Source organism: Pseudochaenichthys georgianus, chromosome 16, assembly GCF_902827115.2.
Source record: "Pseudochaenichthys georgianus chromosome 16, fPseGeo1.2, whole genome shotgun sequence".
Taxonomy (NCBI): domain Eukaryota; kingdom Metazoa; phylum Chordata; class Actinopteri; order Perciformes; family Channichthyidae; genus Pseudochaenichthys; species Pseudochaenichthys georgianus.
Genome location: NC_047518.2, coordinates 29558242 through 29572949, shown reverse-complemented (window position 1 = coordinate 29572949; position 14708 = coordinate 29558242). Strand labels below are relative to the sequence as shown.

General features: G+C 36.9%; 2 protein-coding genes across 2 annotated transcripts; one reads left to right on the top strand and one right to left on the bottom strand.

The window, feature by feature from the left end:
- Positions 1-480: 480 nt before the first annotated feature.
- LOC117461494 (mpv17-like protein) lies at positions 481-3164 on the bottom strand. The gene is made up of 6 exons (XM_034103389.1): positions 3096-3164; positions 2712-2893; positions 1927-2245; positions 1110-1180; positions 993-1022; positions 481-885 (listed from the first exon to the last, which is right to left on the bottom strand). Exons 3-6 carry the CDS (start codon positions 2237-2239, stop codon positions 766-768), a joined length of 534 nt encoding a protein of 177 aa, XP_033959280.1. The 5' UTR covers positions 2240-2245; positions 2712-2893; positions 3096-3164; the 3' UTR covers positions 481-765.
- A 3096-nt stretch (positions 3165-6260) lies between these two features.
- LOC117460664 (uncharacterized) lies at positions 6261-12023 on the top strand. The gene is made up of 2 exons (XM_034102212.1): positions 6261-6368; positions 10790-12023. Exon 2 carries the CDS (start codon positions 10992-10994, stop codon positions 12021-12023), a length of 1032 nt encoding a protein of 343 aa, XP_033958103.1. The 5' UTR covers positions 6261-6368; positions 10790-10991.
- Positions 12024-14708: the final 2685 nt, after the last annotated feature.

Here is a 14708-nt window from a genome sequence, read left to right as displayed (position 1 = left end):
ACCTACTTGCACACATAAGAGCTATTATCAGGTAGGGTATTATATTTTAGTATGCATTTATTATATAAAAATGCAGGTGATAGTGTTTAACAGTAAGTTTATACTTTGCTTTTGTTGTTTAAATGTAATGTAATAGATAAATAACATAATATAAGATGGTAATTTCCTCAAGAGTTTCATTTTACAAAAGTAAAATATGGCTAAAATAAGGACAACATGGTTAGATACTGTCCGCATTCAACTAAACAAAACAATTTGCAGTAAGAGGCTACACAAATATAAGGTTCAGTGTCAGGCTGTTTATGACAAAAGGAGATATTTAAACGATTATACTATTTTCTTAAATTGTTTTGAGAAGACAACACGAAAATAATTTTAAAATTGTTATTTTTTTATTGGTTAAATATGTAATGCAGCATCAATAACATTATTCCAGTAAGACATACTTAAACAGTTAAAGGATCATTAAATATTAATAGCATGATTAAAACTCTTTGTACAATATTATACAATTTTGATACTGTTTAAACAAGAAACAAACTACAGCTGAACAATAATCCATAATGCTAATCAGCTGTTCCCCAGAGATGTGACCTTTATCCTATTTTCTAGAAATTTCCCAATTTGGAATTACCACATATTTCTATGTATTCCTTCCCTTGTTTTCTCAGTATAACTTTGACACCCAATCCTGCCCTCAAAAAACTTTTAATGTCACAGTTGTTCCACACAAAAACATTCGTCATGGAGTTGAGGATCTCAGGTTTATTCAAGTTTGTTGTCACTCTGCTGTCTGAGGTGACACAGGAAAATGGTGAAAGTCAGCGCGATGCCTCCCAGAAACACTGTGCGAGCCACAGGAGGAACCAAGGTGAAGTTCACTGCCTGCGATGGTGGAAGAGATGGAAATATTGTTACATATCAGCATGTACATTATTTGAATATGTAGCCAGAAAGTAAACAATGATATAGGGAATAAAAGGATGTTTCACCTGCATTATTGACCAATATATCACTCCAGTCTAGAGAGAAAGATCAATAGATAAGTGACAGAAAGATGTATTTCTTCTGAGAAATAAATATTGAAATGAGGGAAACTGTATGAATACCTTATAAGAGGTCCAGAACTTCTGTCTCCAGTCTTCAAACACGTCATCCTTGTTTTCTAGTAAACTTAAACCTGAAGAAGAGATGTCTGTTAAATATTTGACTGACTCCTTGATGGATCCATCGTTCAAAACACATGATGTGTGAGCATTGTTCAAACCCTCTCATTTTTAAATATTACTTCAGATGTAATGTTTTCTTTTTGATATGGTAAAATGTGTGGTTAAAAATGCAATACTATTTCACATAAGCGTCATTTTTGAATATATTTCCTAACATTTAATGGAAAAAAACATTAGAATAATCCAGATAAATTACAACAAATGGTAATCTTCAATTCAATCTTCAAAAGAGCCAGTGGGTCAGCTGAACATGCAAACATGTCAAATGCAGTCAAACATACCATTAAACACTCAATCAAGAGCAACATGTGCAATAATAAATGCACAATGACTATATTTACTTTAGCATTTTCCCCAAGTATTATATTTATAACAATAGCAAATCAGTGTTTTTAGAATAAAGTATAGGCCACATGTCACCCTCAGATTAAATGGGATTTAATAACAGAAAGGAGTTCCCATTTTACAATACAGAGAGAGGAGGAAATGTATGTACTGTAATTCATTTGATTTACTGGGACTTTCAATGCTAAGATTTTAATTGCCAAAACTATGCTTCAGCCATTGTGCATGTGCCAATAAAGCCATACAATTGTAAAACCTCTGCAATCTGAACCATTACACCGGCTGGGTCAAATAGATGGGATAAATAAATGGATAAATGTTTGGACTTTAATACGCTTTGTGCCACACTCACCGATATAAAAGGCACTGATGGTGAGCGGGGCAGCAACCATCTGATCCACCGCCACCTTCCCGGTCACCGCCCTGATCCCGCCCCCCGGCAGCGCGCGCTCCAGCGCACGCAGCCAGAAGTAGTTGAAGTTGGCATGGAAACAGAACCCCACAGTGGCCACACGAGCGGTCTGACACCAGTCGATGCCGGGTCTCGCGTGTTCCCCCCCCAGCACGCTCTGCTGTATGACGTCGGCCGAGGCGAAAAGCGCGGTGTAGCCGAGCACGTTCCCGACGTAAGGGTGAGCCCTGAACACAGCCCAGACCCGCCGCATGGTGACCTGCCAGAGTCAACAAAACACAATAAACCCACTTGGGAAGACTGCTTCACAATATGGAAATATTTATTAGCAAGGAAGGCTTTGCTATTGTGCATTATTTTGAATCTGATATTCATTTCGTCGAATTGTTTTACTTTCAGGAGTAGAAGAAGTAGGCTATTCAGATCTTGTAAAACTGGCACTATACACTGTAAAAAATACAGGTAAAATCCCTGCATTCAAAATCTTATTTTAGTAAAGAAAATGCTAGCCTACAACACAACTGTTTTTATTAAGGTATTGAAATTATCTAGGACTCTGGTTAAATAAAGTTTAAATAGGCTACAATTTTTTAAATGTGAGATGGCCAAAATGATGATGATCACTCACTTATAGTGATTTAAATGGCATATCTAAAATGGTAATTGCTGTGTCTTGAACCACTCTAAGTTATGACTATTACAATACCCAATAAGTATAAACGTACCTTTCAGAATATAGCTCTTCTGACCCTCTCCTTATATCACCAGGGCCAAAGACACTCAGAGCTCCTCTCTGATTGGTTCTGTTGGACCAGAGGGGGAGGGGCTGAGGACTTCTCACCGGGTCAAAGTTCTTCCACCAGCGCACAGAAAGTGTGATAAGACCTTTATCAGCCCAGAGAAGAATCTGAGAAAACAACATATGTGAGGAACAGCAGCAGACAGAGAGGTTGTGGAAAATACATCCTGACAAGCTATACTGTACAGTTACTTATGCACAAAAACTGACTGAAGCTTCCTTAGTGTCCATTGCACACATATTTTTGTATGGCCTATATTGTACCGAAAGCCACTTGAGTCATACATGTAGACACATAACATCAACTTACCACAGATTTGTGTCACTTGGGGAAGAGTTGAAGTGGAGACCACAGCAGACAGTGAGCTTTGCAGCTCTCTGGTCAGAAGCACATGTGCTGGTGTCTCTATAAATAGGCCAAATGCCACTCCTCAGTTTCTGTGCTTTGGGTAAATTGCCATGGACTTGTGGAATCAAAAAGGCCAGAAAGGTATTTGAGAATACAGGGTCTTCTTGTGTTATGATAGTCAGTGAATTTATTTGGATTATTCTTGAATTGATGTTTTGAAAATACCAGAAAAGTGAATGCCAGTCCTCCCCTATCCCTCCCCATTTGACTTTTCCAAATAGGTTGATTAAACAGACAGACAGACAGACAGACAGACAGACAGACAGACAGACAGACAATGAGATAGGGTTAGGAAAGAAAGAGCAATATAATCCTAAAAGAAAATATAGGGGTAAACACAAGTTCACAAAAAACTAAAAGATAACCGTAGGCAAATGTTTAAAAGTTAGTACATATCAATAAAAGGTCGATAATACAATATTTAATAACCTTTCTAGACTGCGATGAGACTGTATATCTCAGTCATTGTTGTCACATGTTGCTCTTTCCATATTTTATATAACATTTAAATAAGACAGTTAACCAGTAACAAGAAACATAGATATCTCAATGGTATTCTGGATGTGAGAGTAACACCAAATCACACTCAACTGAAACTCAGGATGAGGTCAGTTTTAATTAGTAAAACCATGAAAGCAAAACATTTTTTTTATTTGAGTGCAAATGCTAGCCTCTCTCCGCCCACCTGCTTCCATAGATATGTAAAACTCTGTACATGGAAGGTGTGCTATTGAATTGCAAAGGTCAATTAAAGCCACTAGCAACCATTTTAGCTCTTCCCTCTGAGAATGTGATAATTAGAGCCAGAGTTTAAGCTGATCAATTAAGAGCTTGTTAACTGGCTCAACTGGTGTGTTCGTGTGTCGCTGTATTTAACAAGCTGCCTTTGGTGCGACACAGAATGGAGACGCGTGCCCACAACTCCACGAGCGGTTGACTTAATTGCCTCTTTCTTTTCAGAGCCTCTCATCGTGTCTCACTTCCTCTTCCACTATCAATTTGTCAAGTTGTTTTCTATTCATGCTGCTGGGGAGGGGAAAAGGGGGAATGTGTGCATTTGAATTGAGCGTTTGTGTCACTTGACTTCATTTGCGCACACAGACCTGCAAAGACATACATAAACAATGAAATGACCACCTCCTTCTCTCTGAGGCAGCCTGACAGAGGAGGGTTCAGTCCTCAGTGCAGATTGCAAAGATAGAAGACACACAGCAGCTGACGAGGAATAAGGTACAAGTGATTTTATTTTTTATGGAGATGAAGCTGAACAAAACTAAACATAACAAACTGCAATTATTGTATGTGTCTAATTGATCAATCCTCTGTGTCAGTTATTAGAGAAGAATATTGTTATTTTATTAGCATAACATTTAAATTGAAAGTCAAATTGTGCAGAAAACAGCTACTATTGGTGTTATATTTTTAACTATTTATATTATTAGATTAGTCTTGCCATTAATATGTAAGCAGCATTTAATTTTGCAGCTGGTTGAGGTGAAGCAGTTTTCTATTCATATATTGTACTGTTGAGCAGAATACTTTTGAGCATTGCATTGTATTTTAGAAACTCAGGTTGTGTATATAATTGCTTTATCTGCATAGTTACAACTGTGAAATAAATTAACTGTTCAAATTACAATTACACCTTTTAATTTAGCACTGAGGACTATTAAGTAGCATACAAATGTATTTACAAGTGCAAGTACTCATATTGTAGTTACGTTTGTACAATTTAAAAACGGTTTTATTTCCAAGAGTTCTACATTGTACTGGATAGGCTGCTTTAGTTTATTGGCACTAATGAATGCATTATACATGTTATTTAATGTTAGGAATTTGAAAGAGATACATTCCTAACATATTCCTCATGTTAAATAACTTAAAGTGCATTTCACCTCTATATAATTTGCAACAAAATGTTGTATTTTCTCACCTTTCTAATCCTTTAAAGGTCCCATGTCAATCAATCAATCAATTGATCAATGTTTATTTATATATAGCCCAATATCACAAATGTTACATTTGTCTCAGTGGACTTCACAGTTTGTACAGAATATCAGTATAACAATACAACACCCTCTGTCCTTGGACCCTCACATCGTACAAGGAAAAACTTCCAAAGAAGGAAAAACCCCACGTTTAACATAAGAAAATGTAAGGTCATCCACGTTTTTAAGTCCTTGAGGCAGTCTTGAATTTTATTTAGATGTTTAATTTCATCAGGCTTGATTGATAAATATAGTTGAGTATCATCCGCATAACAATGAAAATGTACAGAGTGATTCCTTATAATATTGCCTAACGGAAGCATATATAATGTGAACAAAATAAGTCCCAGCACTGAGCCCTGTGGCACTCCATGGCTAACTTTTGGTTTGGATGGAAGATTCATCGTTGACACACACAAATTGAGAGCGTTCAGATAGATAGGACCTAAACCAGCCTAAAGCAGTTCCCTTTATGCCAACTAAGTGCTCTAGTCTTTGCAATAGGATGTCATGGTCGATATATAGTATCAAATGCGGCACTGACATCGAGCAAAACAAGAATAGAGACAAGTCCTTTGTCTGAGGCTATTAAGTCATTTGTGCCTTTAACCAGAGCTGTCTCTGTGCTATGATGTGTTCTAAAGCCAGACTGAAGATCTTCAAATAAATCATTGTTTTTTTAAGTAATCACACAACTGTTTTGTGACTGCTTTCTCAAGAATTTTTGAGAGGAACGGAAGATTAGAAATAGGTCTATAGTTGGCTAAAACCTCTGGATCGAGGTTGTGCTTTTTAAGAAGCGGTTTTATCACTGCTACTTTGAATGATTCTGGAACATAGCCTGATAATAAAGACATATTCATAATATTTAATAAAGAAGTGCTAATGTCATGCTTTTCCGGTTATTACCCGTCCCCTTGTGTGTTATGAAGGTTGTTATGCATGTAAACGGTCTGCAAAGTCACACACCCTCAAATGACAGGCCATGACATGTGTCTCTTTCTCACTCTAGCCCCGCTCTCTCTCTCTTGCAGCCATGCGACCCTTCCTCTCTGTGACTCTGGAGCCCGGGCTGGAGCGAGGCGTCCCGTGGGGTCGTGACCTCTACACCTTTGTGACCTCAGCAGCGGGTCACATGATGAGGACTCTCCAGAAGCCCAGGAAGAACCGGCCGTCCAAACGTCAGGTCAACCACCGGCGCTTCCTGCAAAACATGATCCAGAGGTGTGTTGGCTCAACCCTGTCTCCTAAAAATTACGTTCCCACAGAACTAAACTGCATTCTCAATTACGTTTAGCTAGAAACGTATTTTCTCCCACGTTACGTTAGTTATGAACGTATCTCAAATACCTTTGAAATCGACAATCGGGCTCGATATATGGTTACATTAAAATCAGTAGGCGAGGCTGTAATTTCGCCAGCTGTTACTCTCATGTGCGAGGCAGAACATAATAGTTTTAACATGCCAAAAAGCTGCTGTGTCGTTTATTGCACCTCAAACATTAAAACAAATCCAGAGTTACGTGTTTCTGTACTTCCTCTAAGAAGAAAGGACAGTAACAGAAGAGCTCTGTGACTTCAGGCTTGATCGCCGTTCAAATGACAGCGCTGGTTTCCCCAAAAGTGGGCGGGGCTGTAAAGTGAAGTAGATTTACTCTCATCTATTATTCAAAACCATTCTATTTATTCTAACGTAAATTACATGCCAGTGTTTTATCTTTTATTTATTTGTTTTTATTTTAAATCGTATAATGTCGGACTTTTTTTCCATCTGTGAGGAAAAGAAATGGGGCTCAGAGCCTCAAAATACTGAAATCTGTATTTTTTAAAATCTTTTCCTTCTAATTTATTATTCTTTTCTAAATAACACACTGTTATTTACTCAACAATAACACACAATTATCCTTGTTTTTATTTATTCATTTAATTCTATAATCTTGGGCTTTTTAGCCGTAAATAAAGTCACCGGAAACAGACGGGACATTTTGAGCGATACACACCACAAACCCACTAAACTGATTACCCAAGATCCTCAGCTTGAAGCTTGTTGATTGGATGTTTTAGCCGCAATGCACGCTGGGATATGGTGTTGATATGATATGGAGATATGATATCCGACAACGAAAAATAAAATAATACCTAATTCAGAGTGTGCTTGCTTTTCTCTTTGGAAGTCATCACATAACGGCATTGTAATACACGGTTCGGCTGCATTACATATTACACATCTGCCGTAATTCTTTATTTATAGAGAGAGACAAACAGGAGAACTGCTGCCAAAACTGAATACTTGACGTGGATCATAAATATATCAAGAATTAAACAACATCTTCAATTTCTTTTCACAAAATACGTCTCCTTGCAGTATCAATAGTAATTCGGCTGACTTTTATATTTGATCCAATTGGTATATAGGTTATATGTACACCATAACGGTGCACCGGTGCACAGCTGATCGAAAAGGACTTGTAGTTTTTAAAGATATTACTGATTTTCTTTGAATATAAGAATCTAAATACTGAGTTGAGAGAATAGTCAGGGCATTTGGGTGATGGGAGACACATCTATGGAATCACAATTTCAATAGCTTACTATTAAATGACGGATAGCCTATGCCTTTCTGTCTGTGATGTTTTACAAATCAGATATTAATGTGTAGAAGTAAAACAAGAGAAATAGTATAGCATATCCTGTAAAATTATGTAAAACATGAATAAAACTACACATCTTCAGATGTTATACATAAGTGTCTACACTAATAATACAAAGTTATTATTAGTATGCTGTGTGTACCTTGTGTGCACCGCCTAGTGGTTAAAGCATGTTATTGAATTATTTTTGTTGAATAATCTTATTTGATCAAAACAATATTAAGAGTACATACTTTCATAGGGGGAAAGTAGAAGGTCAATGATAGAAATATAGAATATAAAAAGTCAAGAAGATACTAAGTGATCTCTACAATAAAACAGTTTAGTGCTGGATGTACAAAGATATTAATAGGAGGATGTGCAAAACAGAAAAACGAATTAACCTTTATTAACACATTAAAAAATACTTTAGGTTAAGGTCTTCTTTTAAACAAGAAAAAAGCTCTGGGGGTATCTATCTACAGATGAATATTAAGCCTGACAAAGTACTTAACGTCTAAAATATTGCTTTCCTGCAATGTTAACTATGTTGAAACACTTATTTTAAATGATATTATACACATTAATTATACTCTTATGTATGTAGATAGAATAAGAAATGTGCAGAATATGACAGTTTAATGGTGGAGGTATACAGTACACACATATTGATAGATGTCTGTTGAGGAACCTGCGACCCAAGTTGTGTATAAGATCAATACACCTTAGAAAACCTTGAAATCTTGAAAGGGATGTGCAAAATAGCCATTATACAGTTTTTAATTAACTATTAGTAGAGAATAACGAGTAATGAATATACTTTATAAAGATCTGCAGATAAATGTTTAGTCTTCTCAAGCACCAACTATCAAATATCTCTCCTGATTGTTGGCACTTGAAAATCACCTTCCCTGAATTGTATTCAGGTGTAACTAAAGTCTGCTTCAAGGGTTGTTTATATTCCACATCATTAATCAGAATCTGCAAAGTAACTAAACTAAATGTAGTGGAGTAAAATACCAGGTTAACCTCTGAATTGTAGTGGAGTAGAATTACAAAGTAACAATGAGCTGTCGTGTGGGTATATATTAATGCTGCCCATTATGGATACAAGCGATTTTCACCCATTTAGTAATTACATGTTTTAAATGTGTACACACCAATGTGTTTCCTATCGCCTAAACCTCCAGGGCTGTACACAGTTTAATACTGTCAACTTCTACATTTGGTAAAAACGTCTTTTAAAACTACAATTCCCAGTAGAGACGTGCCATAGAGAACATGTTGCGAAACACAATAGCCAGCATGTGTAGTTCTGGTGGGGCGTTCGAGTCCAGTTTTGAATAGTCTGCCGTGGTTTCGTTCCATTTCAAAGAGCTTGACGCTCGGCGTAACCTTGGCGCAACATCACGGGGTTTGTCAACGGGACTGTAGTCCCAAACGATAGCTGGGGATTATGGGTAGTGTAGTGTCTTGGGCCATCCTAAATCTCGAAATGTCCCGTCTGTTTCTGGTGACTTTATTTACGGCTAAAAAGCATGCTAAAATGCCCAAGATTATAGAATTAAACGAATAAATAAAAACAAGGATAATTGTGTGCTATTGTTGAGTAAATAACAGTGTGTTATTTAGAAAAGAATAACAAATTAGAAGGAAGAGATTTTAAAAAATACAGATTTCAGTATTTTGAATCTCTAAACCCCATTTCTTTTCCTCAAGGACGACAAAAAAAGTCCGACATTATACGATTTAAAATAAAAACAAATAAATAAAAAGATAAAACACTGGCATGTAATACGTTAGAATAAATAGAATGGTTTTGAATAATAGATGACAGTAAAATAGATGACAGTAAATCTACTTCACTTTACAGCCCCGCCCACTTTTGGGGAAACCAACGCTGTCATTTGAACGGCGATCAAGCCTGAAGCCACAGAGCTCTTCTGTTACTGTCCTTTCTTCTTAGAGGAAGTACAGAAACACGTAACTCTGGATTTGATTTAATGTTTGAGGTGCAATAAACGACACAGCAGCTTTTTGGCATGTTAAAACTATTATGTTCTGCCTCGCACATGAGAGTAACAGCTGGCGAAATTACAGCCTCGCCTACTGATTTTAATTTAACCATATATCGAGCCCGATTGTCGATTTCAAAGGTGTGCTCTAAAATGATATTTATAAATAACTAATTATCATTATTATAAGCAAGACAATAAATGGCAAAGATATGTAGAAAATAAACGTATTTCAGATACGTTCATAAGGAACGTAACCTGGGAGAAAACATGTTTCTAGAAGATATGTAGAAAATAAACGTATTTGAGATACGTTCATAACAAACGTAACGTGGGAGTAAATACGTTTCTAGCTAAACGTAATTGAGAATGCAGTTTAGTTCTGTGGGAACGTAATTTTTAGGAGACAGGGTTGGTTGGCTACCTATCAGAGTATCTCTTTTTGAAGATGTCTCACAAGTAGAAATTGCTTCATTTTAATGTCAAAGTTTGACATTTCTGGAAATATGCTTTTTTACATTTTTGCCAAGAATTAGAAGCTTCATACAACTGTGTTATCTGTGCAGTGAGTATTATAAGATCAAGCCAGCAGCCTGTTATCTTATCTTGGCACGCAGACTTATAAAATCATAAAACAAAAGAAAGTCACTGTACCCAGGTAACACATAACTCCCTGTAAAATCTTTATATATATAGTCCATGGTAAAACCACAAAATGTCGTCTTGAACACTTTTTTTTTTTTTAAACGTGTTGTTGGATGGCAGATTGTTCTGTAGGACAATTGGTTTTATAGTCTTTGTGGTAAACTGGATGTAGCGTCATGTTAACGTGCAAACATGAGAGTAATATTTCCAAAGAGCAAAAAAGCTTTTATCCATCAACATTAAAACAGTTTTTTTATGATTACATTAAATTGCTGTGGTTCAATGTTTGATCTTTCTCCTCGTCTGTCTCTTTACAGAAAGTTTGCAGACATAGAAGCAGCAAACCACCGGCTGGCATCTTCTCTTTGTCATGAGGAAGAAGAAAAAACCACATCCTCTCCAACATCACAGAAACCAGAGACAGCTGACCGGTCAGGGATCCCAGCTCAAGGTGGTGATCTACCAGAGCCAGATAAATGCAGCACTCACACAGAAGGCATCTCTAAATCTAAAAGCAACATGTTCACTAACATTGAAATCAGTGAAAAGAAGCAGCAGGATTCAGGACCCCTCTGGAAGAGACATCCCAAATCACAGCCCACCACCTGCAAAGCTAAAAAGAAGAACAACAGCAAAGAAAGACAGAAAAAAGACATTCCCCTATCATCATCATTATTACATATGGGCTCCCAACAAGGCATAGACTATCACCACGAGGAAGATCTCTTATATTCTGAGTGTTACAACGGTGAAAGTCAGCTGGAGTCAGCCAACAACTCATCTGAAGACTCAACTCAGCAGGACTCTGGCTTCATCCACTTCAACCAAAACACAGACATCTCTCCTTCTCTCTCTCCTCTGCCTCTGGACTCGTCGTGCGACTTCTCAATCCAGATGTTCACAGACATCTCCCCTCAGGCCCAGAGGAGCATCGCTGACATTTCAGAGAGTCAGTGGGCAGATATCATGGATCTTTTCAGTGTTGGCAGTAAAGACTTCGGAGGCTGCATGGATGTCGAGGCCTATTTTGAAAGTATCTGTGCCTGCCAAGGTGACTCTGGGCAGGAAGTCGGTGCTGATGATGTTGGACTTGCAGATCAGTCAGATATGTTCAGAAGCTCTGAGGTGGAGGATGAATACGGTGAGACAGGCAAGTACAGATACAGTTATCATGGGGATCAGGCGTTGCCCATAAACAACTTTCAGTGGAGCTTGCAGGCACAGAGACAAAATGAAGTCGCTGATGAGAAACAGTTTAACAATTTTAAGGCAAACCAAGAGACAAATATCGCCCAGCTCCCAACATCCACATTGATTGGCTACCAATACAATGCCTCAGAGCTTCAGACGTACCAGCGTCCCCAGGAGGAGAGTCCCTGTATGCTGGTAAATTGTGAAAATAACCAAAACTTTATACCATTTGAGGGAATTGCTCAGTCATTCCCTGTCCCACTTCATATTCCAGAGCACCGTCCTATACAAACACCGCCACATGAGGATGACTGGCTATTCACTGACATCTTAAAGGACAGGAGGTCACCAAACTGCTAGGAAAACATCATTATCTTTTCTTTTTAATCATTTTGGTTATGTTATATTGTTAGAAATAGAACTCAGAGAAAGTAAAAAATCATATTGATATAAAATGTTTTTATAGCAGTTTTTTAGAGGGGACATTGTGTCTCTTAAGATAATCATGGGGAGGTTTCATTATATTTAAAAGAAAATCTGACAGCATAAAAAAGTCTTAATGCTTAATGCTAATTATTGACAAAAGATCCCCCTAGCATGTAGTAAACACATTTTTTCCCCTGTATTTGAAAGATACAAATGATACACAATATATTGAATATTGGTAGTTCATGACTGAAATTCATCAAAAGATTATCGAGTAAGTGAAAATAATATGAATATGTAATATTAAGGCAGTTTTTTGGGGTAATTAGCTTTCAGACTCTAGCTCTTATCATTTATTTAAAACAAGGTGCACTGGAAAGATATGGTTATGTATAATTATACTAAAAACATTTTAAAATAAGCTCCAGCTGCAAGATGAGTATCAAGTAAAATTACTAATATATATTATTACTGTTATTTAAAAAGAAAATGACACTGTATTCTGTATTGCATTAATCGTATGCTTTCATTGTAATATTTAATTTAATCATGTACAGTAAATCCTAAATTGTTCTCTTTTTGGACCAAACCTTTTGTATTTATACGTTTAAGCTTTTAACAGACTTTTGTGCCATGTGATTTGTGTGTTGCTCACAGTAGTAGTTTGATTGCCTAAATATGAAATGTTTAAAGTGGTGACACATATTTATAATAACAATAAACAAAATCGAAATGCTAATTACTCCTGTATTATAGTGTGTGTGTGTGTGTGTGTGTGTGTGTGTGTGTGTGTGGGGGGGGGGGGGGGGATTACAAGAATAAGTCCTGAAAAAATGTAAATTTAGTAAATTAGTCTGCTGTCAAAGAAACACACAGAAACACAAAAGATCAAAACCAACGAAATATATAAAAGTTAACCCAGTCAGATGTTTTATAATTACAGCATCATAAACAAAAAAAGGCTAAAACAATAAAACACATTTTTCCCAAAATGTTTCAAGTTCCACAGTAGCCATAAGGAAACACAGAGAAAAAACACACTTTAGAGAAGCACCGGCCTCGTCTCTTGCTACAGGCGGACGGTTCAATGTCTTCAGATTGCGGTCTATCAAGGCGCGAGCGACGGCGCCACGTTTAGACGTTGGAACGACATTCTGAGATTACGACGTTTAAATGAACAATTCAGAGTGACAGATTGCGTCGTTTTTGACACGTGATGTCAGCTCATTTGGTTTTATGGTTAATCTCGCCCTCTTTAAATTACAACCGCACAGCAGACATGATGTTCTGTAATGTGTAAAGTGCAGCTTTTACACAATAGGCTATCTTAAAATAAAAAACACAGCGTCAACCTAAATCAATTGCATATTGCTAAAATAACATTGTACATAATGAAAATACAAAATGAAACCGTTTAATAGGGCTTAAATATATGTCGTCAGTAGTCAAACTCTTTCTTGATCTTTATTCACCTCTGCTCTCACTAACTGTGAAGCAAGGTGAACCTGGCAAGGCAAAACAATAAAAAATGCCTTACATGACTGATGGATACGAGGACGTTAGCCCTGTACGTGTTTATTGTTCTCGATATGCAGGTGTTAGCTTTGCATTGCGGTTTAATTAACATAAACACTTGTTTATTTAAAACAAGAGGAAGGGAGCAGTGATGACAACCCTGATTACCGAAAACGACTGCACGGTCAACACCATCAGGATCATTAGTCCTTTGCCATCTAGTATAACAACCAGAAAACGCAAAGAAAACGTTCAGAGCAACATTTGGGATTTATCTTTATCTTTCTTTAGCGCCAATTAATAGTCAAACCACCAGTTATATTCTTTATAATTTAAAGGAATGGTTTCACGTTTTTGGGAAATAGGTTTCTTTTGAGTAAGAACAGAAGATCATTGTCATTCCCATGTCTGTTTGGTAAATATGAAACTACAGCCAGTTACTTTTAAATTAGCTTAGCACACTAAACTACAGTTAGCTAGCTCTGCCTGAGTTAAACAAATCACACCTCCCAGCATCTCTAAATCTCAGTTGTCATGTTATATCCTGTTGGATTAAAGAAAACAACAAGGTGCGTTTATATTTTTCGGTCAAATGCTGGAATACTCTTTGGCCGTGCGCAGTGACTTCCTGGAGCCCCTGCTTACATACTTTTTGAACATAGATATACATGCTAATTAGTGACCTTTAGAGAAGCTGTAGGTGGATTTAGTTACTGCTAGTCCGAACCAGGCTAGCTGTTTACCCATGCTAAGATAAGCAGTTGCTTGCTGTCGCTATATTTTTATTGTACAGACCTTAAAGTGGTTTCAAACATTCCCGTCCTACTATCCGCAAGAAAGCTTATTTCCCAAAATGCTAAATGATGTATTTAAAACATTGTAACTTGTGTCCAAATCACAAATCTAGACATTGCATTTGATTCTGGACAGCCTTAGAGCTGTGACAGGCAAACAGGTGGCAAATAAAGGTCAATACAATTAAAATAGGCCCATTAATCCACCTGTTAAACAATAAATAAAACATACTGAGGAAAATGGAAATGTTTTATCAAAAGGAAAACACGTATTTGAATTCAGGTTTCACAAAAACAATATCTGTTTCAC